The 24,610-nt window shown below is 52.4% G+C and overlaps 1 protein-coding gene across 1 annotated transcript; it reads left to right on the plus strand.

Annotated features, from left to right (window-relative positions):
* Positions 1-9,706: 9,706 nt before the first annotated feature.
* On the plus strand, positions 9,707-20,206 carry LOC148594841 (BPI fold-containing family B member 4-like). Its single transcript, XM_088523627.1, has 15 exons — positions 9,707-9,818; positions 10,578-10,692; positions 10,881-10,985; positions 11,260-11,415; positions 12,721-12,784; positions 13,128-13,191; positions 13,980-14,068; positions 15,139-15,312; positions 16,006-16,059; positions 16,775-16,942; positions 17,019-17,086; positions 18,523-18,565; positions 19,058-19,121; positions 19,520-19,596; positions 20,183-20,206. The coding sequence occupies exons 1-15, from the start codon at positions 9,707-9,709 to the stop codon at positions 20,204-20,206; spliced, it is 1,377 nt and encodes a 458-aa protein (XP_088379753.1).
* The last annotated feature ends 4,404 nt before the right edge of the window (positions 20,207-24,610 follow it).

Consider the following 24,610-nt stretch of genomic DNA (forward strand, 5'->3'; position numbering starts at 1 on the left):
TCCAATAAATGGCTGTACTTCGCCAGTGCTTTCCTTGTGATCTTTTACCCTGTAGCAGGATTCGGTTCCTTCCCAGGCTGTTTTCCAGGGAGGGAGCGAACGGCCGCGCGGAGGGGCTGGCGCTGCCTCCCACCCAGTCATGCAGGAGCTGCACAGATGTGTGTGGAAGTGCCTGTGCCCAGCCCTGTGTTGGCACGAGATCAGGTGTGGAAACAGATCCAGAGCCCTCGGGCAGGCAGGGAGAAGCTGCTTGGAGAGCAGGCGGGTTCTAGGGCCAGTTCCCCCTGCTCCCCTTCTCCTTTTCTGTGAGCAGAGATCAGCAAAGCAGGCGAGGTCAACTCCTTGCAAAATAAACGATGGGTCCTTGCAAGAGGCTGGTTGGCAAATCTGCAAACAGGAGCTTGGCCGCTGTGGCAGCGCTCAGTGCAGGGGTGATCCCTGCAGGCCCGGGGCTCCCCGTGGCCGTTTATCGGACGGGTATTGGCAGAAACGCGGCCAGCGTGTCCGCTCCGAGCTCGGCACGCGCCGGGGCCTGGTGAGCCCCTCCAGGCCCGATTCCCAAGGAGGAATTGGGGGCACCGCAGTGGAAAGGCAAAATCCCAGCTCAGCCCTGGCTGCGCTCGGGGCTGCTCCATGCTGGGGTGCTCAAGCCAAGCCCGGACCAGTCCAGCTGCCTTCTGAGCATTTATCGCTAGTCCACAGGGCGGAATTTCAAATGGAATGTTTCCTTTGAGCGAGAGGGTTCAGAGGCTTCGTTCCCAGCTCTGCGAATCACATTGCTGCTCAAAACTAACGGTGCGTCATGCGTCCGGGTGTTCTGCCCCTCCTGCAGCTATCCACAAGCTGCAGATGTGGATTATGGCTTGCGTGCTGCCCTGTGATGTGTGTTCAGCCATCTGAATCATATGGCAGCGTTTGAGCTGTGCCTGGATAATTGATTCAAATGTAAATTGAACTAATAAATCCTTTATGGGCTCAAATATGCTTTCTTTTTATTTTGATTCTTTTTTTTCTTTCCATTGTTGGATGGCTCAGAAAGTGGTTCTAATCTAACAAACACATATTTGACTACTGTTCTAGGAAGGCAGGTTCTGTAGGATTTGTTTTGAAATGCTTTATTGTGGCGTTTATTGAATCTGTAACCTGTTTATATCTTGGCTCATGTGCTTCTGGTCAATAATCTGCTTGTGGAAATGCTCGTGCCAGGCATTGATGGCAAGGCCAGGTGGATACTTAGGCCTTTAAATGCATTATTAGTCAAGCACAGAGTATTATAATTATTATTATTCATTCATGGAGAGGAATACTGGAGTGCAAAGGTGCCCTGCTGGCATCAGAGAGTAATTTGGTTTGGGAATGTGCACAGAGAGACTTGAACTGGCATCAGGATTTGTCCTTGGCTCTCTGAGTGTTTTGTGAATGGTTTAAACTAGTTTTCCTTTAAGGCTCACTGATGTTTCACTGGAGACAGGACTAACGAATACAGCCCAGCATGGGGATGTCATTTCCGCTGTGCTCCCAGCCCAGCTGTATTCAATCAGCAATTCCACGGATGGTCATTCCCGGAGCAGCATCTTTTCCAGGAAGTTGGGTGAGTCCCCCTTTTCCATGAATCCCACAGCTCCCGGTACCTTTAGTGCCTCGTCCCCTTCTTGCTTTGCACTTGTTGATGTGGAGCTGGAGCCCGCTGCAGCGAAACGAGCCTGCAATGTTACCATCGCTGTGATGGTTGTGTGCGTCCTCAGTGCCTCTGTACATGCCCAGACCTTTTTAGAGTCTGAATAACATCTCGGCTTTGGAGGTCTGTGCTGGGTATCCCGTGTCGGGATTGCCTAGGGGAAAATCTGCTTCCTCCTGCTGGTGCCCAAGCGCGGAGCATCCCTGCTGCTCGGCACCGTGCGGGTCCCTGGGCCCTGCCCTGGGCCCTCCTTGGGGCTCCGCCGGCCTCGCGGGCGCCCTCGAGATCCCGCAGTTCTGGGAGTCCTTCCAGGGCCGTTGCTGCAGGCGGCCGCTGCGGCAGCGGGTGCACGGGGAGCGGGAGGCTCCGTGCAGCCGGGGTGGCTGCAGCGCCGCCGCCGCTGGTCACTTTGCAGCAGGAGATGCCCAAAAGGGCAGAATCCGGCTCTCCCCACATGCGGCTTCGCCTCGGGATGCCCCGTGCATGCCCATTACCCTCGGATGCTCCCAGGGTTGTGGCTCGCTCCTGCGCCCACACAATAATGCTCCATGTCCCGTCACTGCTGCCGGCTGTTGAACATCAGTGTTCCTAGATCGCGGTGATGCCGCTTCTTGCACGTGTAGTGTCTTTAGAGGGGGAAAAAGAGCAAACAAAACTGTTCATGCCCAAACTTGCTGCTCTTCAGAACGTGAATTTCTCTCTCCGTCTCCGTGCTGGGCCATTAAGAGATTCTGTGACCGGCTCCGGCACCCGGCCCAGGCTCTTTAGGAAGCATCCGCTCAATAAATCATGTGGGGAGCAGCTGCCGCTCTCTGCCGAGCCCAGGCACAACAGATAAAATATTGCTCATTTATTTGCTTTGCTAGAAATAAAGTTGCTGCAGTGGAACATCATTACAGGCTGCTCTTAATTCACCTCAGGGCTATTCCTAATAGCAGCACACAAGTCTCCTGTGACAGTGCGAGTGGATGAGATGGGTGTTTTGATGTCAAGCTGAATGTAAGAAAGGTTTTAGGAATCAAAGCTTTGAAAGAAAAATAACTGCTGTTTGTGCTCTGATACTGCAAGAGGTCCCTGTTTTATTATTGCCACTATAGCTATTGAGTCCTGACACTTGTTCCTTGGAGATTTGAAGCAATTCAATCCATGAAATACAGCTTCAGCTCGGCTTTTACAAGTTGCTGCATGTTGGTGGAGCTGAAGGTGGCCTTGATTGCTAGCAGAGGCACCCGAGGCTGGCATTAAGTTAATGCTGGTTTGATTTCTTTTTCAGTCGCGTGACAACTTGGAAACCTGTTTCTTGGCTTGCAGGACTTCGCTACTTGCATGCAAGTAAAACCACTTACCCAGTTCTGTCCAAAGCACTCGAGTTTCGCTCAGTGCTTTGCACAGCTGCTGCCGCTGCCATGTCCAGGGCTGCAGCCCCTTGGGGCCTGTTGTCTGCTAACGTGACACGAGGCTGAAGAGCTTTGCTCGCGGAGGGGAGGAAAGACATGGGAAGCCAAGAGGAGCATGGCCATGGGAGCCTGAGTGCGTGGTCTCCTTCCCAAGGCAATGGCATCCCTCGGCATCCTGCTCTTCTCCTTTGCTCTCCCAACATCACTCCATCTTCTCCCAGCGCTGCCGCGCACCCTGGACCAGTTGTTTGGGCAGCCGAAGCGCCGGTGCTGCTGGGCCTGCTCCTGCTGCAGGAGCTTCCCGTTGCAAACAGCAAGGGTTTGCGGGTTGCTGGGCTCGCCAGCTGCCGTGCTCCGCGGCAGGGCCGCAGCCTGCACCGTGGGTGAGAGCTGCAGATGATCGGCATTCACGGGGGATATTTAGATATGCTCTGCACTGGCTCAGAGCATCTCAACACCTCATTTTGTATGGCAAATAGGAGAGTCGATTCTTTTTTAATTTTTTTTTTCCCCTCAAACTCTGCTCCCTGGAAGCATCCAGAGTGCTCAGCTCCTGGACATAAAAGTTTCTCAAATGCTAGCACTGAAGCTCTTCTGCTCTATTTCTGCGCTATCGGTGGCTTCGCTGAGTGGCAGTTCCCTGCAGCCCGCAGCTCTTTGATGCTGATTGTGGTACGGCGTGCTAAAAATCCTTAACTTGCTTTCCAGAGTCTTGCTAAAAGCCCTACTGGGACTTTGATGTTGAGAAGGTTCCTCGGGCAGTGCCTGGAGCCCCTGAAGCTCCCAGGCCTGATCAGGGAGGCAGCCGGGCCGCTCGCTTCGGGCAACGGCGGCAGCACTGCCCGAAGCTGCTGCTGCCTCTGGGCCTCGAGCTCTCCCTTTTGGATGTGTTAATGGCCCTGTGTGTTGACGCTGCCCCTTCATTACTGGTGGGGCTGCAGGAAAATTTCTCAGCACGTGGGATTACGTGCGTGCATTCCCACTGCCAGCCTCCGCGCTGCCCCGTGCTTTGAAAGGGATTTTTGCTGAATGTCAACATGCTGAAAGCAGCTGCTCGGCCCAAAGGGTCTGCGGCGGCCGCCAGCGGGTGGTTACCCATCGCCTTTGCAGATGCTGTGCAGAGGCCTGGTGCAATGAGCGTGCACCAGACGAGCCCCACGGGGTTCCTGTGTGTCGCTGATGGAGCAGCCTATGTGGGTGTGAGGATGTGGCCACAAGGAAGGAAAGGGGCCTGTTATTTAGTTTATTTGATAGTGTGAAGTAGGCAGGTTGAGCGTGGCTCTCTCCCATGAGTCTTTCAGGGCTGGCGTCTTTCTTTGCAGCCCCTTATTCGCGGAGTTAAAGGGGAGCTAAGGGGGTCTTCATTTATGCACGTGCATCACATCCCTGTGCCCACGATTTGGCGGAATTTTCACGCCCTCCCCCGCGTGTGGTGGCTGCGGTGCCGCGCGGCGCCGCCAGGGGGCGGTACAACCGCGGGGGCGCCGCCCGCCCCGCCCCGCCCCGAGGCCGCGGGTTCGAGCCCCGGCACCGCCGCGGTGGCCCCGCGCGGCTCCGCTCGCGCTCCCGTTTGCGGCCCCGCGGGCCCGTTCGAGACCGGTTCGAGGCTGCCAGCCCACAGCAGGGCCCCGCGATCCCCAGCTGGGGGAGGTGGCTGCGAAGGGGAGCAGGGCTGGGGGGCGAGGCCAGTCCGGCTCTTGGGGGTGATCCAGAGCAGCTCCTCGCTCCTGGAAATCCCCATTTCCTGCCTGGCTTCCCGGTCCTGCTCCCTCCCTCGCCAGCTGCACCCCCCGGCTCTGCTGAGAGCTGAGAAGGAGTCAGAAAGCACAAGATAAACGTCTGTAATAAAAGGCTGCTGCTAATTCCTCCCCGGGATCAAGAGCCTTCATCGAGGCAAGCTTCCCTCGGCATCACTGCTCTCTCTGAAGCGGAGCTCTCCCCAACCCCAGGCAAGATGGAAATGCGGCTTTGGCCCCACGTCGCGCTCGCGGTCAGATGGAAATTGCTGTCTTCATTTAACGTCTCTGTTGGTGCCGCGATGCAGACGGTTCCTTAGACAACGGAATGGACAGGAATCCATTTTACAGGCTGGAAAGGAAGGCAAGAAATAAATTGGAAGAATGAAGAGCAAAGAGGAATCGAGGTGTTCCCTGGGCTCGCAGCGTGAGCTGTCTGAAGCGATGGGAAGAAGAGGGTTCAGCATTAGTTTGTTTAAAAGATGGGACTGGATTGGACTTTAAGACGCTCATTGCATTGCTAGGACGTCTGCGCTGTGTTCCTGCTGGAGTAGATGTGTGCCCGGGGCACTTGCAGCTCTCCTGGCCCTGTGTCCCTCACAGGGAGCTGGTCTGTGCACGCACAGCACCTTCCATCTGGGCTTCCTGGGCATCCAAAAGGAGGTTGTAGCTTCTGAGCTGACCAGGCCCTTGAAACATCAGGCTGCTTGCAGAGAGCAGCCTAGCCTGACTTCTTTTGGGCTGCAGGAAAAAGAAAGGGCTAGGGGGATCTGGAGCATGATGGCCCTGACCAAGTCAAAATGCAAGATGTCCGCGTGGAGAGTGGTTGAAGGCAGCTTTAAGACTTCACCTTGTTTCCAGAAGAGCCCAGTGACCAACGGGCACCTCCTGAACCTCATAAAACCTGGTGAGACCAGCACCTGCACAGAGCACATGGCACAATCGACTCCGTTCCCAGACGTCCTGGCAAGCAGCAGCTCGGGACTGGCGGCTGGCAGCTCACGTGCAACTCCGCGTTTTCCTCCTTGTGCTCTCTGCGTGGCCCTTCCTTGGCATTGCCTTTCCGCTTCTCCGGCGGTGCGGATGTAGGAAAGTGCACGGGCGAGCGATCAGAGGCCGGGAGGATGCTCTGACGTCCGCCCGCGCGCCGTGCGTGCGCTCGGCAGCGGCTTGCTGCGCAGGTCAGGGCGAGCCTGGAGTCAGCATTGTTGGAAAGGGTCGTTAGCGCTAATTGTGCTGCCTGGCCCTTGTGCACCACCGGCAACAGGAGCTGCCCCAGCTGCTGCAGGAGTTGGGCGACTCCCACAAGACTGGGATAAAGTCCAGGCTTGGAGCTCCAGGAGAGTCTGGTTTCATCAACAATTCCTACTAAAGCCCTCCAGCTTTCCCATTCCTGGCTGAATCGCCCCTGCCCATCTCCCTAGCCAAGGCATTGGCTTGTTCCCTGTGCCCCGGCAGGGGGGACAGGCAGGGACACCACAAAGTGAATTTTACCTATTTTGGAAATCCACAGCCCAGATGCAGTCAGCGTTTCACACTTGCTTTATAACTTTTCCCAGGGTTTATTCCAGCAGCTTGGGGTGGAGGCTCATGGTGACATTTCTCCAACCGGGGCGCTTTCTTTTCCCTGCAGTGCTGTTCTCCTGAGCTGGCTGCTTCATTTTGGTGACCTCAGAGAAGTTACTTTCCATGGAAATTTGAAGTGAGCAATTTTATTAACGTTCATGACATTCATTGCTGGGAAGTGCGCCTGCAAGAGAACAGGCTGCAGGTTTGGATAAGTCAGCTCCGTTATAGGTTGTAATTTAAGCTACTAGATTTGTTTCTTTTTTCACCTCGAGAGATAGTGTGCGTTCTTGAAAAGGAGTTACTATTTGCCCATTAAAGGAGTTTTACAGACCAAAGTTACTCTTCTTTATTCATCGCATAAATAAAGCTGGTGTTTCTCCAGCGTGAACGAGAAAAAGCATCTCAGTATCGAAACGTCAGCATGTTTTCCATACTGTGGAGGAAGACTCTCAATTCTTTTCCCTTTATATTGCTTAATATTTTACTTTAAGGCATGTTTGCAATACTCCTAATTTCTCTCAAATTTTATGATTCTGGATGCCAGAGGAAAAAATCAGAAAACAGAACCATGTTTAATAGAACAGATTTTTTTTTTGTGCTTAAATTTTTCTCTTTGAGGTTACCTGCTGGTTTTCAATCTGCCATCTTTCCAGAGCTGCGATCGGGGTGAGTTCAGGTGCTGAAGGCTGCTCTGGAGGGCTTTTGCACTTCACATTAGTCTTTCAGGAGGTTTTCTGCTGTTAAGTAGTTACAGTGTCATGGTCTTTTCTAGCGTTTCTTGCAGTGCTTCATTTTAATATATAACCCCCTGTCCCAGCAGCACTAAATTCACTGCTCAGGTAAGTGATACCTAAATCACAGCTACAATGAGAGAATGAAATAGAGGTAAATGAGAAAGAAGTTGAGAATATGACTGAAAAAAAAATTGCTCAGCAAGCAGCAGCACCTCCAGCCCGCGCTGTGACGGGGTGGCCCTGCTGCCACAACATGTGTGCGTTGGGTGCACACGGGGCCTGTCTCGGGCCACTGACCTGCAGGGTTGTCTGCCTAGGGCACACGGTCAGATTGTGCACGTGCAATAATTCGGCTGTTCGTCGAGTGCCTGATTTGTGGTGGATCCAGTTTGTGCATCTGCTCATGAGGCCACTTGCCTGGGCGATGCTGGGGGCCGAGCCCCACGCGGGTCCTTGTCCTTGTCCCCGGTTCTGACCAAGCCAAGCGGCCACAACCGCTGCAGATGGACGGGCTGTGGCTTCTGGGGGGAAAAAAAAATGAGTTCTGACTTTGCTGCTCTCCAGCCTCCTTGGAGACCTAAGTCCGCCCCTTGTTTCTGGGGCTCGGCTGTCATTAGCAGGTCAGTTCAGTCTAGATTGAAGCGTATGTTGGAACAGCAGCTCCTGCAGCGATGCCATGACGGCACGAGGCCTGGGGAGCCCAACCTGGGAGACATCCCTGCCTGGGAGCATTTCCTGTCACTGCAAGAAAACACCGTGCGGTCCCACAGCGCCTTGATACTATTTTTCGTGGCCGTTTGTATCCTGGTGGGAAAGCTGCTTGGAGGCTCGCTGTGGTCAGATCAGCTTTCTCCTCATTTTAGCCTGAATTTATTCACTGGTGTTTTTTTTGCGTTCCAACCTTGTCCCTTTGCCTGAGCCGCTGTCCTCCCCATTCCTGGCGTTTGCCCCTCTTCTTTGATGACCAACGATCCTATCTCTGCGCCATCCCGCTCTCCGCGCACGCGGCTGCTCCTTCCCTGCCCTCCTGTGTGTTTCGCTTGGAGTTCCCCCTGCCAAGCACGGCTCAGCGGAGCACAACAAAGTGCTCGGATAAGATCTCCCAGCCCCGCACAATGGAAACTTCCCGGGAGCGGAGCCGTGTCGGGCCGAGGGCTCGGCACTGCCGCCCCGCAGAGACACCCCTTGCGCTTGGGGAAGCTGCTGCTCCTCTTGGGAGCACCCGTTTCTGCTGCCTGCAGCTCGTGCGGCTCCTGTAGGCATTACTTATTCAGAATTATATTTATTGTCGTTTTTAACGCATTTCATTGCAACTTTATATTTTTCAATCAGTTCATGAAACTCTTACAAATACAATTGAAATCCATTCTGAAGCTCAGTCTTAAAGCTGATCTTTATGATGATTCTGTGAGCTTTCCAAGTTGCTTTTTCTAAAGAAAATATTTTTCCAGTGCTGCACTTAATCATCATTCCTGGTTTACGTCATCTCAGGGAAAAGGAGATCATTTCTCCAAGCCTTTTTGGTAAGGTGTGTGTGCTTTGTGCTTGGTCTTCCTCATGGAGATGATCCCTATTCTGCCTTTTGTTGAGGGCCTTCAGCAAGTGCCGTGATTTCCTACAAGTTGGTTTCCTCAAGGCGCAGGTTCCCCCCTTTTAAAGGGGGCAGAAAGTGACGTCCAAGGAGGTGACGGGACCATGGAGGACCTGGCGTCCCGCACGGGCGCCGGTGACGTTACCGCATATAAATCAGCGCAGGTGGAGCTGGGAGTTGCTCGCGACGCGCGGGGATATAGAGGGACGCCTGGTTGCTGCGTGAAGGATGTGAAGGCAAAAGCCACGAGGGATCCGTGCGTCTGCCCGGCTGCAGCTTCGGTGGAACAGCAGCTTCTTCCAGCTTGTTTGCCGGAAAAAACGGGAGAGGCCGAGTCCTGCGGAGCTGCCGGGGCGCCCGCGCGTGGCTGCGGTTGATGCAGGTAGGAGCATCCCCGGCACGGGCAGCCTCGCTGCACCCGTCCGGGCACCGACCGCTCGGCGCTGGGTCCTTCATCGCAGCGTTGACTGTGCACCACGCTGCTGATCGGCCTGTCGATAACTTTACAGTTAAATTTGTGCTGATAACGATTGAGTTATGGCTGTAGAATTCCCTTTTCATGATTTTTGTTACTTCAGTTTTAGTCTGATGCCTTTGACAATCGAAAATAATAAGAGTAATCCTGAGATTTTCCCTTGGCAAACATCCTTACAAAAGAAGTGTAACTTTCCATCTAAAGGATATAGAAAGCAATGACTGGTTAAACATTAATTAAGGATAGGAGAAGCAGTTTGACTCCCTTTTGTGTGAACATCTAAGGTCACATTTTGGGCAAGTCGCAAAGTAAACGTGAGGGGGTTTCACTGACCCAGGCCTGAAGTCTGTCCTCACACTTGAACACAAGGGACTTCTGCCTCCCTCAGCTCCAAGCTTAGTAAAGAGGATGGGGACGAGCGCTCTTTCGGTCTGTATCTCTCTACAGGCTCAGACCTCTTAGAAGTTTGTTTTTTTCCTGGTTTTTACTCTGCTGTTTCCCTGCCAGCAGGAGGGTCCCTCTGGAGATGAAGATGTTCCAGCTTTTTGGAATTCTCCTTTTCTGTGGCCTCCTGACACCTTCTCAGGAGGTGCTGCCGGGCCTGTCCTGCGCAGTCAGCCCGAGAGCGCTGCAGAACGGTAAACGGAGGGAACACGAGTTGTGCTGTTCGGAAGGCTGTTTGCGACCTTGAGATTCAACAAACCCTCTCTACCCTCTTCATCTTTATTTTGCTGCTTTTTGGTTTTTCTTGTTTTTATACCTACTTGTAGCTCCAGATGCTGCTAGAGCCTTTGATGGGCCTTGCTGTGTCCATGGGCTCTTAGGGAAGTCTCTAGATGCAGAACTGAGACACATCTCAGCACCAAAGGGCCTTAGAGACTCTTGGGGCTGCATGTGAATTATTTCCTCTTTTTGTCTTGGTTTCCCATTTGTGTAATGGAGCAGCTTATTTTCACCAAAAACTGCTGTGAAGTTTAACTGCCACATTAATATTTGCAATGCTTCAGCAAAAAACAGAGCAATTCATTTCCAATTACTTCTTTTTTTTTTTTCTTTTTTTTTTTTCTTTTTTTCTTTTAAATCCTTTACAACTGGGAATCAAATGTTGCAGGTTCAGGAACCATTCTTGCTGAGTCTTTTCTGCCAATACACAATTTTACTCTGATCTTCAGGTCGGAGCTCTTTGATAGTTGATATCGTTACCTTTCTGTGTTAACTGAGTACAGTTTGGCTTTATGGCTTTTTAAATTATATTTTCCTAAGATTATTTACATTGTAAAACGCTGCCCAGTGGGATTGCCGGTGTTAAGGCCCTCAGAGCAGGGGTTTGGGGCCGAGGTGGCGGTGCAAGCCCTGCCGTGGCCAGGGCCCCGTCCTCACGCGGGGCCGTCCCGCAGTTCTCGCAGGAGCCATCCTCCAGAACGGGCTTCTCCAGCAGCACCTGCAGAGCCTCCTGCTCCCGAACATCGAGGGGGACGGGGGGCTGCTGAACCTGCACATCAGCATCACGGGGTAAGCGGGGGGCCCTGGGCATTGGCGCTGCCGGTGGTGCAGGAGCAGCAGCCCATTTGCACGGGGGCGATGGGCCCGAGCGGTCGCAGTCCTGCTCAAACAGCCTGCGCGTGGCTGGAGGTGGCCGGGCACACGCGGCTCTGCTCCGTGACACTCGGCCTGGTCACGGCTCTCGCTGCTGTCCCCAGCCTGCACCTCCTCAAGGCTCGCTTCCTCGACCTCTCCGTGATGCTGCTGCCCGGCATCGGCGTCCAGATGTCCATCGCTATGAAGCTGGATCTCCGAGGCAACTGGTGAGTGTTGGCGTTCATGGTCTTGGCTGGAGGAAACCCCCTGTCCACAGGCTTTCTGTTAAGTGATGTTTTACATCTTTTATGGATTTCTAAATGATTCTAACATACTGTAAAGCCACATGGTGGAACAGGCACAAAGGGTGACATGTGGCTTTTGTAATGAGTGACAGTAGATTGAGGTGCTGTTTATTCATTGGCTTTGCTGACGTTCTCTCTTTAGAGAGTCTTTAGAGACTAAGAGATTATATCTGTTTACCTCATTTACTTTCTCCAGCTTGGTGGGTCTTCTCTCAGAAATAATTGACATCGCCGTGGAGGTGTCCATTGGTATGAACATTAAATGCACAAATTATGAATCAGGGACGGTCCAGGTTATTATTGAAGACTGCCTCTGTATTTTTGGTGACATAAAGTTGAATCTCCTTTCTGGGTAAGTGACTGGATTTATATTTTCCATTGCCAGCAATCCTCTGCTCTATCCGTCAATAAACAGTCTGCCAGGACTTGAACAGTGCTAAGCTGGTGTAGAGCTGGGCCTTAGTAGAACTAATTTATTTCTCTTTGCGAAAACTAGTTCTTTTTGTGGAAGATGGCATAAAAAAGGCTGCTGGCAAATTGCAGTAATCTGCTCTGCTTGTCCAGGAAATCTTACCTGAATTCAAAATCTGAACATGAAGTTTAATATCGTTTCTGATGCACTTCTTTAGAATTAGCTAATGAATTGATACCCAAGGGGTGGGAATAAAAGGGCGAGGAGAATGTTCTGGGGAGACGGCAGCGATTGCTTATCGTGTCTCTGTGCTCAGCCTTTGGCTGCTGTCACGGAAAGGCGTTGGGGATTTGGACTTCTGGTCCAACCTCCGTGGCAGGGTGTGATTCCACACAGGTGTCCCATCTCTTGCTCAGTCTTGCTCCTTCCTTGGTACTGCTGACTTCTTGTGTTGGTGATTGTGTTATTTACACTGGTTATTGTGAAAATTTTCTGGGTTTGAATTATGCATTTTTTTTCTTGAATTTCTCCTTTTTTTTTCCCCACATGAACTAAACACTATTTTAATCACTGCAGTAGTTAACTGGAAAGTTTCTATGTAAGCGGCTGGGGAAGGCGGCCTGGCCACTCTGGGATGAGTTTTGGGCTCCAGCTGAAGGGCTGGTGCAGGGGACGAGCTCCGGGCGGGAGCGCGCGCAGCTCCGCGTGCGGCTGTCACAGCTCTGCCCTAGGTGATGGATCCCTCCTGTTCGGGGCTTGCAGAACATGCTGCCCTGTGCTCTAACTCCGTAGCCGAGAAATATATTGATTATCAAAACTAACAGCCTGCAGGCAGCACATCACCCAGACCGAGCTGTGTAGCAGCGGTGCTGAAATGCTGCACAGCAGATTCCTTCTCTTGTTAATCCGCATGGGAAGTGTTGGTTTCCCACGATTAACATGGAGATGTTCTAAATTCACCCACCTTCCCTTAGCAATGCTGATGTAAGTACCAGAGTGAGCGGGAGGACCAGCCTTAGAGGACATCGAGAGGTTCATCCCCTTCGTAGGGGAGCCACGTGTTCCACCATGGGGCAAGGGATGCCCTGTCCTGCCTGGCCTCCGTACAGCCCTTCCCGTCCTGGCCAGCACGTCCCAAGGGATGATGAGGCTGGAGCAGGACGAGGGTGGGAGATCCTGGCCGACAGCCCTATGTGCAAGGGCTGGTGCTCTCTCTTCTCTCATACATTCTTCTCTTTCTTGCAGCTTACTGTCCCTCTCACTAAGTGACTTAGTGCATGCCCAGCTGACCGGGACTCTGCCGGCTTTGGTAAGCCCCCAGACTGACATCTTTTTGTAGCTGAAATGCAGAGATATCAGGAGCAACGCATTAAAATGCTGCAGCGAGCAGCACGATCTCTCTGCCTCGCTTTTCCGTGATGGAGGCAGAATACATCCTGCCGCGGGAACCATGGCTGCTGCCGTGGCTCCCTGCAGAGCGATGCCTTAAATCTTGCTCAGATCGGAACAGCTCCCCTGGGAGCAGTTCACAACGCCAGGGGTTCCCAAATCCTTCACAAAGTCTCTCTGCCCCAAGGACCAGGGGTCTAGGTCTCCCCAGGGTCTGGTGGAGCGAGCGGGTTCGCAGCTCATGGCTCTCTGCTCCCTCGCAGCTGTGCTCGGTGATGAACGCCGTGGTGAACATCGTGAACATGCAGCTGCTGAGCACGGTCAACGGTACGTCCCGCGCGGCCGCTCCCGGCGCTTCCCCCGTCCCTCCGCCTGGTCCATGAGGCCCCTTGGGAGAGATGTCGTGATCGAGTTTCCTAAGCACCCCTGAGCACAAAGCAGGTGTTACCTGCACCGCTCCGAGGTCTGTATTTGCATGGATTGAGGAGGCTCTGGGGGGACAAGGAGGGGAAAGAGGAGAGAGGATCCAGGAGTCCCTGGGGAATGCTGGAAAAAGAGTAAATCAGGAATAAATAGTAGTTACTATTCTTGCAGCCTTTGTGTAAATTGGTTTCCTTACTGAGACCTTTGGGGCTCCTGGCTTTATCCCAGGGCTTGTCCATGCAGAGCGTTCCCTGGCAGCTCCAGCTCTGGCTCGGCTGCAATCTGCAATCCAGCCCGGCCCACGTGTGCTCCCATGTCCACAAATGGGTAGGAAGAGAGGCCCAAGAAACTCATATTCCAGGCTAATCTCTGTCCACAGAATACTCCCGGATATTGTTCAGCACTGAACCCGCACCTGAATGGTCCCAGTGAACCGCTCTCACCTCGATCTTCCTTATGCTGTTTCTACATATTATTTCTTGGATTTATCCTACCAACTTTGGCACGTTTTTAAGGGTTTTACTCTGAACACAGATCCCACATGACTTGATGTTCTGCCCATTTTGGAGCAGCAGTGATGGTCAAGATCTGCTTGTGGGTGTCAGGTCAGGGTGGTGGCGATTTGAGGGTCGCAGGAGGACTTTGTGTTGCTTTTTATCTCCTAATGTTTTGCTGCTCATTTTCTCCGTAAGCGGTGATCCAGGTTGGTACAGGAGCGATTCAGTATCAACTCGCCAATACTCCATTTACAACTGACTCGTTCCTGGGCTTGGATTTAGAGGTAAGTTAAATATTAGGTAACAAAACCCTGAGAGTTTGATTGCAGTGTAGTTTCTTTCAGCACCATTTACCTTGATCCCCTGGGGAGACTTGTCTTCCTTCAGTACAACGAAGCAGAAGAGCTGAATGAATGTTTGTTCCGGAAATGTTAGCTAAATATTTAGGCCCTGGTGCAAATCTTCTCTTGCTGCTCTTTTCTTTTTTTTTTCTTTTGCCTTTTCTCATAATGCAAAGACTTTGTGTGCTTTTCTTCATGCCTTCACTTCTTCTGTTCACAGATTTATCCTGAGACAACCTGTGGTCTGTTATTTGTATCTGTTCCATGGCACCAGCTGTTTCACCCTCTCCTTTCCACTGCCTGCTCACTATTTATTGTTGCTTTTTGCCTTCACTGATCAGTCTCTGTAGTGTGTGATGCTAAACCAAATTAATGCATGTATTTTTACTGCTGTCTCCCTGGAAAACAAACAAACAAAAAGAAACAACAAAACAAAAAAGCAAGCCCCTTTCCAAACAGAAAAGCTTGAATAGTTAAAAGTGAATAACTAGCACGGAGAAATTGGGGGTAAGCAATAAAGAAGAGCAAAGGCTAAATAACAAGTGCTGCAGCCTGTAGAATCAGCTCTGCTTCATTCCTTAGCGTAGGCACTTCCTAGTGTTGGTGCCCAAGGGGGGTCCAGGCCAGCCTCCCCGGTGAGCCGATGTGCCAGTACGGGGTGCTGGAGCCAGGGCAGCAGCTCGTGCACGGCCGAGCGTTGGGACAGCCAAAGGCGACGGCTCCGCCGGCCACGTCCTCGCCCCTCGGCTGCCTTAGGAGCGAAGCCTCGAGGATGGGATGAGCCAGTGAGATTGGGTGGTTTGTGCAGGGCGAATTGATTAGCTGAGGAGGACTTGGTAGTGCGATCTGGCCTTCATCGACTCTTTTCATGTGTTAAATGTAGAATTTCTCTGGGTTCAGCGCTTTCCTAAGCGCTCAGTGTGTGCAGGCTCTTTCGGGCTCTGTCCCGCGGGTCCCAGCAGACGCTGAGGCTCTGCGGGTCCCTTCGGAGCCTCCGTCCTGTCCATCCTCAGGCCGTGGTGCAGCTGGCGGGCAGCAGCATCATCCCCTACGACTCGTCCCCCTCGCCCCTGCCGCCCCTGCGCAACAAGCAGCTCGTCGTGGGAGTCTACCAGGGCTTCGTCAACGCCGCCTTGGGCCTCCTCATCCGCAGGCAGGTCCAGACGCTCCCCTGCACGCCTGAAGCTGTGAGTACAGAGCACCGGACATCATGCTGGGATGAGCAGGAGGATGCAAACGCATTGGCCTCAGTGCTGCCAGGCCATGCTCAGCCTTTCCGAGGAGCCGAGCCTGTGCCCTGCCCGCTGTGCTGAGCGCTAAAGCCCCAACATGTCCCTACTGCTGCTCTTGCAGAGCTGTGTTCGGGTGTGCAGCCACCAACCCTTCTTGCTCCCATATGGACGTGTCCAGGGATTCCTGTCCAATCTAGCTGTTCTGGTTATGCCCTTGGCTCCGTTTCCGAATGTCATGATGAAAAGCAGCTTGGTGCATGCAGTACAGTTCTTGACATGTGCATTTTCTATACCTCTACACTATAGTTGCACTGGAAGATATTAGGGGTTTTTGCACTAAAAAGTGCTGACCCCCTCCAGATTGTGTGTTCTGCTGTGGTGATTCCTGTGTCACCTTAACTGACCGAGAGCCACCTGAGCACTGGTGGAGCACCCAGAGGTCTTAGATAAGAGCAGGTGCTGCCCTGTTGTAGGTCTGTGTCACGGAGCTGCCCTTGACTTCAGTGGGGACTGCGGGTGAGTGAGGAGGTTCTGGGACCGGCCCCAGGAATGTGAACAAACTGGCTGAAAATGGGTTTGCAAGCGTGGAGGAGCGGCTGCCGGGGGGCGGACGGTTGACGTGGGCTCCCTGCTCTTTTGTTCCCGCAGTTCTCTGGTGCCAAGCAGCTGAGAGAAGCTGTCATCAAGCTCCTTCCTGCAGGGGTGAGTGCCTGGCGCTGGCCGAGGTCTGTGTCAACATCCCCTGGGGCCGGGGGCGGCCAAGCGAAGCCACCCGAGCTTCAGCGCTGCCACTGACGGTCTCTGGTGTCCGTCCCCTCCTCTTCTGTGCGCGGTGGCCGTGTCACCGTGACCCCTGCGCGAAGGTCTGCGCACACGAGAGCTGCAGGGGCTCGTCTGGCCGCACAGCTGCGACCACCTCTGCTCCACGCTGTGTCCTCCTGTGCGCTGGAGCTGCCCTCCTGTCCCAGCCCCGAGTGAGAGACAGGCCTGGGCTTGAGCCGTTGGCCTCCCCAGCTGGTCGCTGTCTCACATCTCCATGACCTGGGCCGGCTGCCGGCTGCCACGGACCCCCAGTGTGGCCAGAGTGTCCCCGTTTGCTCCTTTGGTCTGTTCCTGCCCAAAGCAGAGAGCTGCTTCTGCTGCTGGGTTTATAGGGATGTGCAGACACAGTCCTAGCCGATCAATCAGCAAATGTACATCCTGCTGAGAGAGCCCTGAGGTTCCATTTGCCTCTCTCACCTAGGATTTATTAAGCATTTTACTCCATGCTGCTAAAATCACCTGAGATCCTTTGAGAAATTCCTCCCGGCTCTGTAAAGCCGGGAGCGCTGGTTCGCGGTGGGGGCCCCGGGCTGCGCGTGTCCCCCACGTGCTCCGGTGCTCGCGGGGGGCAGCTCCGTGTCTGCGGTGCCCGCAGTGCTCTGCCTGCTCCCGCACCGGTCTCCTGAGCATCAAGATCGCCTTGTCCGGGAGCCCGCGCTGTTCCCTGGAGGTGAACAAGGCCACGCTGCGCCTCTCCGTCACCATCCAGCTGCTGTCGCAGCGCTTGGACGGCTCGCCCCTGGGCCTGCTGCTCCTCAGGGCCGTGAGTACGAGCGGGAGGCCTCGGGGCGCCGCGCACGCCGCGTCCCTGCGGGCTCATCCGCGCTCTCCGCTCGCAGGACCTGGGTCTGCGCGTCCGCCTCTCCATCTCGGGTCGGGGCCTGCTGCTCGCCGTGTCCCTGGGCAGGTAACGCGCCTCGTCGCGCCGACGCGGGAGCACAGAGAGCCGCGAGTGCCTAGTGCCGCTTCCCCTCCCCAACTAGTCCTGGGTGTTCAACAGTGCCGAGAACCTCCAGCATTCCTGGAGTTTAAGGCAGATTTTCAGTTTTCTGGGAATCAGGGTCTGCAGGAGTGCAGGACAAAAGGCAGGGCGTCATTTTAATAGTGACACTACAGGTGCTCATGGCCGTGCTCCTCTGTGACGAGGTGGCAGTGGGAGAAATGTCTGAACCAACGGATACACGACAGGAGCAACACAGAAACCCTTCTGCCAAGAGGCTGCACACACAATCCTATTCACGCTGATGAGATTCCCCTTTGCAGTATTAGTGAGCAAGTGCTAATTTAAAATAATTTTAACTGGCTGTAAAACCCAGATTTCTTGAATCTGAGGGCTTTTGTGAGGTGGACACAGGTACTGCTGATTTTTCAAGGATATTGCAGCAGTGGGAGACTTTTTTGGAGACTGGAAAAGAACTCTGTTTTATAGCAAGGAGGAATGAGATATTCTGAGTAATTGTAAGACTGTCGGTTTGACTTTGATCCTGGACAGTACTTTGAAATATCTGATATTGGACTTGAGTGATAAAGGAGTAAAGGGAAGTGCTGTCATTAATGATAGACAAAGTGTGATTAAAGGTTGTAAAGCATTTCTTATAGCGTGAGTTTTGAGGAATTCGAGCCGTTTAGCTTGTCAAAGAGATTTAGAAGCAACATTGGCAAGGCTTGTATGCATTGATATAAGGTATGGAAATGTGTTAAAGGGCTCTTTAATTCAATAGGCAAAAGATATGACAAATTTCAGTTGAAGTAGAAAGGAGAAATTCAAATTTTTAACTGTGGTGATAGTTATGGGATTGACCTGGTAGATTAGAGGCTGTAGAAGTTCCCCACGACTTGTGACCTTTAAATCTGGAGTGGAAGCTCTTGCCAGAACCTCTGCTCTTGGCCAAACAGGCGCTGATTCTGGAGCAAGTTGTGTGGCCTGGGCTAAGCAGCAGAATAGACTTAGAAAAGCTCAGAAATAATTGAAATAATTGATCAAGTTGAATGACTGCCTGGGAGAAGGAAGGACAATCCAGCAGCTAGTGTGCACTGTTTCAATGTTGCTTTATTTACAAGCAAAGGAAAACTAGGTTTTAATGTTGATTTGTTCCTTTTATTTTCCTGTTTTTTGTGTTTGTTTTTTTTCTCCCTTGCAAGTGTGGGATTGTCTTCTTCTCATCATAAAATACTGCACTCCCTTTGTGGATGCCTGGGGGGGTGTCCTAGAGGTGTCCCCGGGCTGGGGTGAGGTGACCACCTGAGTTAGGTGATGGCAGTGGTCTTCAACAGGGACTCGGGGTCTGAGAGCCCTGTCTGGGTGATGGACTCTGAAGTTCTCTTCACTTTCCTTTTCTGCAGCTTGGGGCTCTCCCTGGACTCTTCGGATGTTGGCATCACTAATGTAAGTCTCTTTTACCAAGCAAACCCTAGTACGTGGCTAGAGTGACCGGGTGCTCTGTGCTGTGGCTCTGGGGAGAGAGGGACACGCGAAGTCATTGCGTGATGCTGCTACGAATGTCCTGCTTGTGAGGGGTTCTGCCTGCCAAGGGTCTTCACTTTGTAGGTTGTAGTGATTCTTCTTTAACTTTCCTTTTTCTTTTTTCTTTTTTCTTCTTTTGCCTTTTCTCATAATGCAAGTGTAAATTTTGGCATCTGTTCAGGGGTTATTCACCCCTACTTTGGCAAAGATTGCCCTGAATTCCAGTAAGAGTTGTAGCTGGAAAAAGGTTTCTCAAGTACCAAATACAAATCAAGGAAGAAAAGTAGATTTGCTTCGGAGAGGACAGGGAGTATTGGTGCTTTTGCTGTGCTAGGAAGAAGCTCTTTCAGGCCTCAGGGCTCCCTGCTGCATGTGCCTGAGACCTCTCACTCTGTTGTTTCATCTCTGGTTCAGATCTCGAGTCTCAAGCCGCACCTCAGAAACCTTCTGATAGAAAAGTTCACACCGTTTTGCAATGGTAAGGTGGCCAGAATAGCAGTAAAAATCAGAGTGCTTTGACTGAGTCCTGGCGGGAGCGGGGAAGGGGTTCGGGTGCAAGCTGCAGTGATGCCCCAGCTCTCCTGTGCAGCGATTACAGGTCTGTTATGTGTATCTGGGGGCTGTAGTAGAGCCCCAGCCTGGCCTTTAGTCTCACACCTACTCCAGTGCCAGCTCTCAGGACAGCAGCTACTGCTGGAGAACATAAGGGAGGCCAAAATGCATCATGGGCAGTGGTGCCCGTGTGCCTTGAGCCTCCTGAGGGCTCTGCTGCTGTCACTGTCACCGGGACCAGCTGCTGCAGCCTGGTGGGGAGCTGGGTGGCAGAGCTGTGCGCGTCCTTCCCGGCGTGTTCAAGGACCAGTCTGTTCCCTGCAGATATCCTGGGCGTCGGGATCCCCCTACCAAACGTGATGGGCATTCCGCTTCTAAATGCAGATGTTCAGGTCCTCCAGGTAAGTGTTTGGAAAGGCTTTTTCCTCCTGCAAGGCACCCTTGTCATGGGGGTTATTTCTAGCTCACGGCTCCTGTGGCAGAACCTTGTTATTTTAGTAGGCAAGAGCCATAGATTTTAAGCCTAGAAGTTCAAGAAAGGATTGTGCCTTCAGAAAGTGTTGTTGGGTACATCCTGCCTATGCACATTATTAAGGAGGGTACAAAATGAGCCATGTTCAGCCTTTCTGGGAGCAGATCCTGATTTTCCCTGTCCAGACTCTTTCCTTTCATGACGGTGAGTTACATTGCATTGCTGACGTTGGTCCGTGGGGATTGGCATGCCCTTTCGAGTGGCACTCTTCAGAGTGCCCTGAATCAAGGCCCAACCCTCTGCATCCTGGTGATATCCCAGAGGAGCTGTGGTATCCTCTGATACTTTCTGAAGAATATTACACCCTCCTCTTTATAAATTTAATGTGAGTAGTTTTGCAAGGCCATTTCCTGCTCACTATATATTGCTGTCAGCAATATGTCACCTGAAGGGCATTGGTCCACAACAGCTTTAAAGTCATGAAATAACTTTCTTGTGTCACTTTGTTTCCTCAGAACATGTTGGCAATTTCTTTATGAACTGGGGAGTACAAGGCATGGAGAGATCGTCTCATTGCACCACTAGACAGAAAGAAAGGAAGAAAGACCAGCAAAGATGAAGCATCAAGACTGGCATTATCTTCTTTCCTTTTCTAAACTTGATTCAAGATTCTTGGTCACATTTTAAGGCACTTTAAATCTAACTGGCTCACGTGAGTACTAAGATACTTGCATAAGCCAAAAATGGATAGGCAGCTTGAGGTACAAATATTTAATTTGGTCAACTGGCATAATTTAGAGGGCACAGTTACAGCAATTGTACGTGATGTTGCAGCTGAACGGTTGAATTCCTCGAAAAAAAAAATGTTCCTAAGGAAAAAAGTGTTCTTGATATAATGAAAAAGTCGAGTTGTTGCATGTGGCTTTCTAAGTAATGTCATCATCCATGTTCAGAAGAATATGAAGCTCTAAGCAGGAGACTCGGGCTACATTTTTTCATGCAACTCTTTTAATAAATGCTCCTACTTTTTTAGTGCTTGGAATTAAATTCTTGTTTCTAATGCTCTTTAAGGCAGAGTACCTGTCCTGCCTCCTGCTATGGGATTTGGCTGCTCTGTGGCAATTTTGGTATTTGGTTTGAAAACTTATTCCACCCAAACCTCCACAGGAGGAAGCACGTGATGTTCAGTAGCTACTCTTGGCAAGGGAGCTGGTTGTATCCCTGCCTGAGCAGGTGCTAATCCACAAGCAGAAATGAGAAGGAAATTGAATTTCAAAAGATCGTGAAGCACCTCCTAAAAGAATCTGAGGGGAAAACACAAATTACCAGATAACAGAGAAGAACGATAGCACTGGAGGATGCTCATCCACATGCAATAGTCCATGTTTTCTTAGATGACTATAAAACTCAGTTGGTCTCTGCACATCATGGGGAGAAAAAATCAGGCACTTTTAATTTCAAAAAATAAATGTTTTTGGATAGAAACCTTTGGAGGTCATAAATCAAACACAGAGTTTTCCTTTCCCAATAGTCGAAGTTGTTGCTAGCTTAGTAGTCATTACTATTTTGTGCAGAGCTAATGGGAGTATACGACTGTTAGAGCAGGGGTGGCAGACGGGTGATTTTTACGGCTGATTGCAGGGAAGGGCAATATCCCTTCCCGATTTCCATTGGGGTGGGAGGTTTAGTGACCTCCTTGTGGGCCAAGCCCTGGGTTTCCAGCAGCCTCACAGCAGGACGTTGCAGAGAGGACCCCACAGACGCGTTCCAGCTGCTCCTACACGATGCAGTTGAAAACCCGGGACCCTTCAGCTCTCCCTGTCTCTACAACAACCTTTCCCTCGTGCTGTGTTACAGGTCAGAGTTGCTGTGGGGCACCCTGGTCTCAGGGCCCGTCGTGTCTCGTGTGCCTATGGCAGTGTTTGGAGTGGGTGAGGATCAGCAGCCTCGCTGCGGCCCGGCATCTCCCGTGTCCCTTGGCTCCTTGCCACGTGCAGCCTGCTGGGGACGGTCCTTTCCAAAGGCTCTGGGCCTGCTGATAATGTGACACATGCCCTGCATGGGGTGGAGAGCCCGCTCGGTGACGGTGACACTGAGGGGTTCCCTGTTGAGCCGCGGGCTGAGCAGCAGCCACTCACAGGCTAAACCAAGCAGGGGGAAACACGCCTGGGGCTGCACATATGCAGTGGGGCTGCGTGAGGGACCAGGTTGTGCTAATGAGCAAAGGGAAACACTGGGACATCTCTCTCTTTGGTGTCTGGTGGCTTTGGACTGCTGCACCCGATGCCATGTGGCTCACATTGGCCAGTGGACAGAGGAACTGGCCACGCTGGGGCCTTGGATCCCTGCTGGGAGATCCCTGTTGGGAGATCCCTGCTAGCCACTCGGAGCTGCCTGGGAGCTGCCGGACTGATGGAGCAATCAGCAGCACGTGAGCCCAGCCTCTCATCCGTCATTATTACAGGAAGGGATTTGTTTATGTGAAGAAGGTTTTGTCCCGGTTCCAAAGCAAACACCTATTGTGCAGTAAGTAAAGTTTAGCGCCTCTTTCGCACCCTCTTTGGGCAAGGCCTCCCGTGTACTTTCTGGTTTGCTGGGGCTGGGGGATTAGTTCTGCTGGCACCGTTGCAGTGGTGGGTGAGCAGTTGCGTGCTCGTGCTCGGGCTGTGCGTGCTCGGAGCGCGCGCGATCCTGCAGCGTCTGAGTCCACGCAATTCCAAAGGGAACCGGGGAAGCTTCGTGGCTTTCTCATCTCTCTGAAAGCAGTATTTCCTTCGGGTCTGGAGTCTTGTGTGTCAGCACCAGGTTCAGGAGGAAGGAGCAAAGGGACCTTTTCCAAAGAAAGACACAGCAATTCCTTAGTGTGGCAACTTTAGTAGCTTGTAAACTTCATACTGTGACTCGCAGGTGGGACCAGGACTAGGGCACTGCAAGTCACAGTCATAAAACCTGAGTCATGACAACAGTGACAAAAACAATTAAATCTGTCCTTTGCAGGGACCAGCACCTCCTTGTGCTGGAGAGCTTAGGCTGGGACTTGTACGCTGCAGGAACTGGTGGTCTCAATTTCCCGAGAAGGCTTCAGCTCGCTGGGCAGGGTTTTGTGTCTGTTAATAACTGTGCTTTATTGCAAGGGTTGGTTGCTGGATGCTGCTGCATCCTGCCCGGTGCCTTGGCCACCCGGCACCGCTGCTCGGGTGCTGCGAGTCCATATGGAGAGGTGACCTTGGGACATCTTGCTGTGTGTCCTAGTCACTTTCCATGGGATCATTGAGGACTCTGTCCGCACCAGTGCATCTTTCTTTGCTATTCATCTGCTGAGGGCTCGGAACAGCTTGTTTGCGCTGTCCTCGCTAGCTGGCACGGTGGCAGTCACTGCCCAGCCCTATTTTGGCATCTGCTTCATGTTGCTCCAGAGCAAACAGCGAAACCCTGAGACTCGGGTCCATGTTTGAGAAGACGAGGTTCAGGTTTAACCTGTCACCCTTCGCTATTTGCTTCGGGCGGCCTGTGGGTAACTGGGGACAAGCTCTGCAGTTGCAGGGCTTCTCCTGGGACCCTTGTGCGGATGGAGGGTTGCCCTGGGAGTTCACTCTTGCTTCCTGGCCCGTGCTGGAGCTTCTGCAGAAGCCGCATTGCTGGCGATGGAGCCCGTGCGGGGCTGCTGGCAGCAGAAGGGGAGAACGGGACGTTCACAAGCGCTTCATTACTGGGGAGTGATTAGTGCATTCCACCACAGCCCGAGGGAGCTGGGGCTGCAGCTGGCCAAGCCCGGGTGTGATTTTCAGCTCCAAGGGGTGGCTGCTGCACCCTGCGCAGGCCGGGTGGAGGCTCTCGCCCCATTATTTCCCCACGTTTTGATCATGTGGCTGTTCCATGGCATTGCACAAGCAAGGGTAGCATCGCTCTGCAAAGTGAGTCCTGCAGCTGGAGGCCTGGCTGCTGTGCAAGAAAACTGCATTTTGTTTATGCGAAAGGCACAAACACAAATGCCTCTTCGGCTTTTTTCTTTTCTTTTCTTCCCTTCCTGTGGAACCAAAGGGGCTACTCAGGAAAACACTGGCACCTCCCGCAGGTGCTGTGAAGGAATGGGGTTCCCTCGGCACATGGCAGGGAAGCGGGGACAGGTCTGCCAAGAGCGCGGGGACATGGCCGGGTGTTTGGGGACGTGGCCGGGTGCTTGGGGACACGGCTGGCGCTCGGCTCCTCCCTGCCGGAGGCTGCTGCAGCACGGTTAAGCCTAAAGCCAGAGCACCCCCCGGCAAATAAATAAATCTTTTTACTACTGTAGCTTATTCCTTCTGGGGAGATGGTTGAAGATTTATTAGCCAAAGAGCAATGCTGTAGCTCTACCAGCAAACCGCATTAGAAGCAGTTCCTGCTATTGCCAGCTTCGGGCATTAAAATCGTTAGTCAGGTCCCTGAGCTGGGCACATAAACCTTCAGGTTTTTTTCGCCTTGTCATAAATCATCTTGGCTTGTTTTGTTTGCTTTCCTATTTCGGAGCCTTTGAAATATGAGGTTTTCAAGTGCTTTTCGGCGGCTCCAAGGGCTAGAAATGACGTGTTTAATTGTTGGGAGTGAAAGCAGATGTGTGCGTAACTGATACGCCTTCATGGGCTGGGATGTGAAGTGAGACATCACACCCTAGAGCCTGCGAAAATTACAGAGACAGCAGCAGCGCTGCCCTTCATGGCACCAGCCCGTCGGTGAGGTTGGCCTGAGTGAGGAAAGGAGTCAATAGCATCCAATAATCAATTAAATCTCCTGGTGCTCCCCGACTGGCTCCGCTTGCTCTCAGCGAGCCTCGTCCCAAGGCTCCGCTCTAGGACGTGAGCTCCAGTTGTGTTTCCATCCTTATTTTGTCTCTGGGTTTGTCTGAGCAGCCTCAGTGCATGGACAGGCCTGGGCTTCCCTGCGCTTTCTGCTTGGCGCCGGCTCCG

The sequence above is a fragment of the Tinamus guttatus genome, unplaced genomic scaffold (assembly GCF_059628265.1).
Source record: "Tinamus guttatus ecotype Peru unplaced genomic scaffold, ASM5962826v1 Tinamus_guttatus_pri_ptg000194l, whole genome shotgun sequence".
Classification (NCBI taxonomy): Eukaryota; Metazoa; Chordata; class Aves; order Tinamiformes; family Tinamidae; genus Tinamus; species Tinamus guttatus.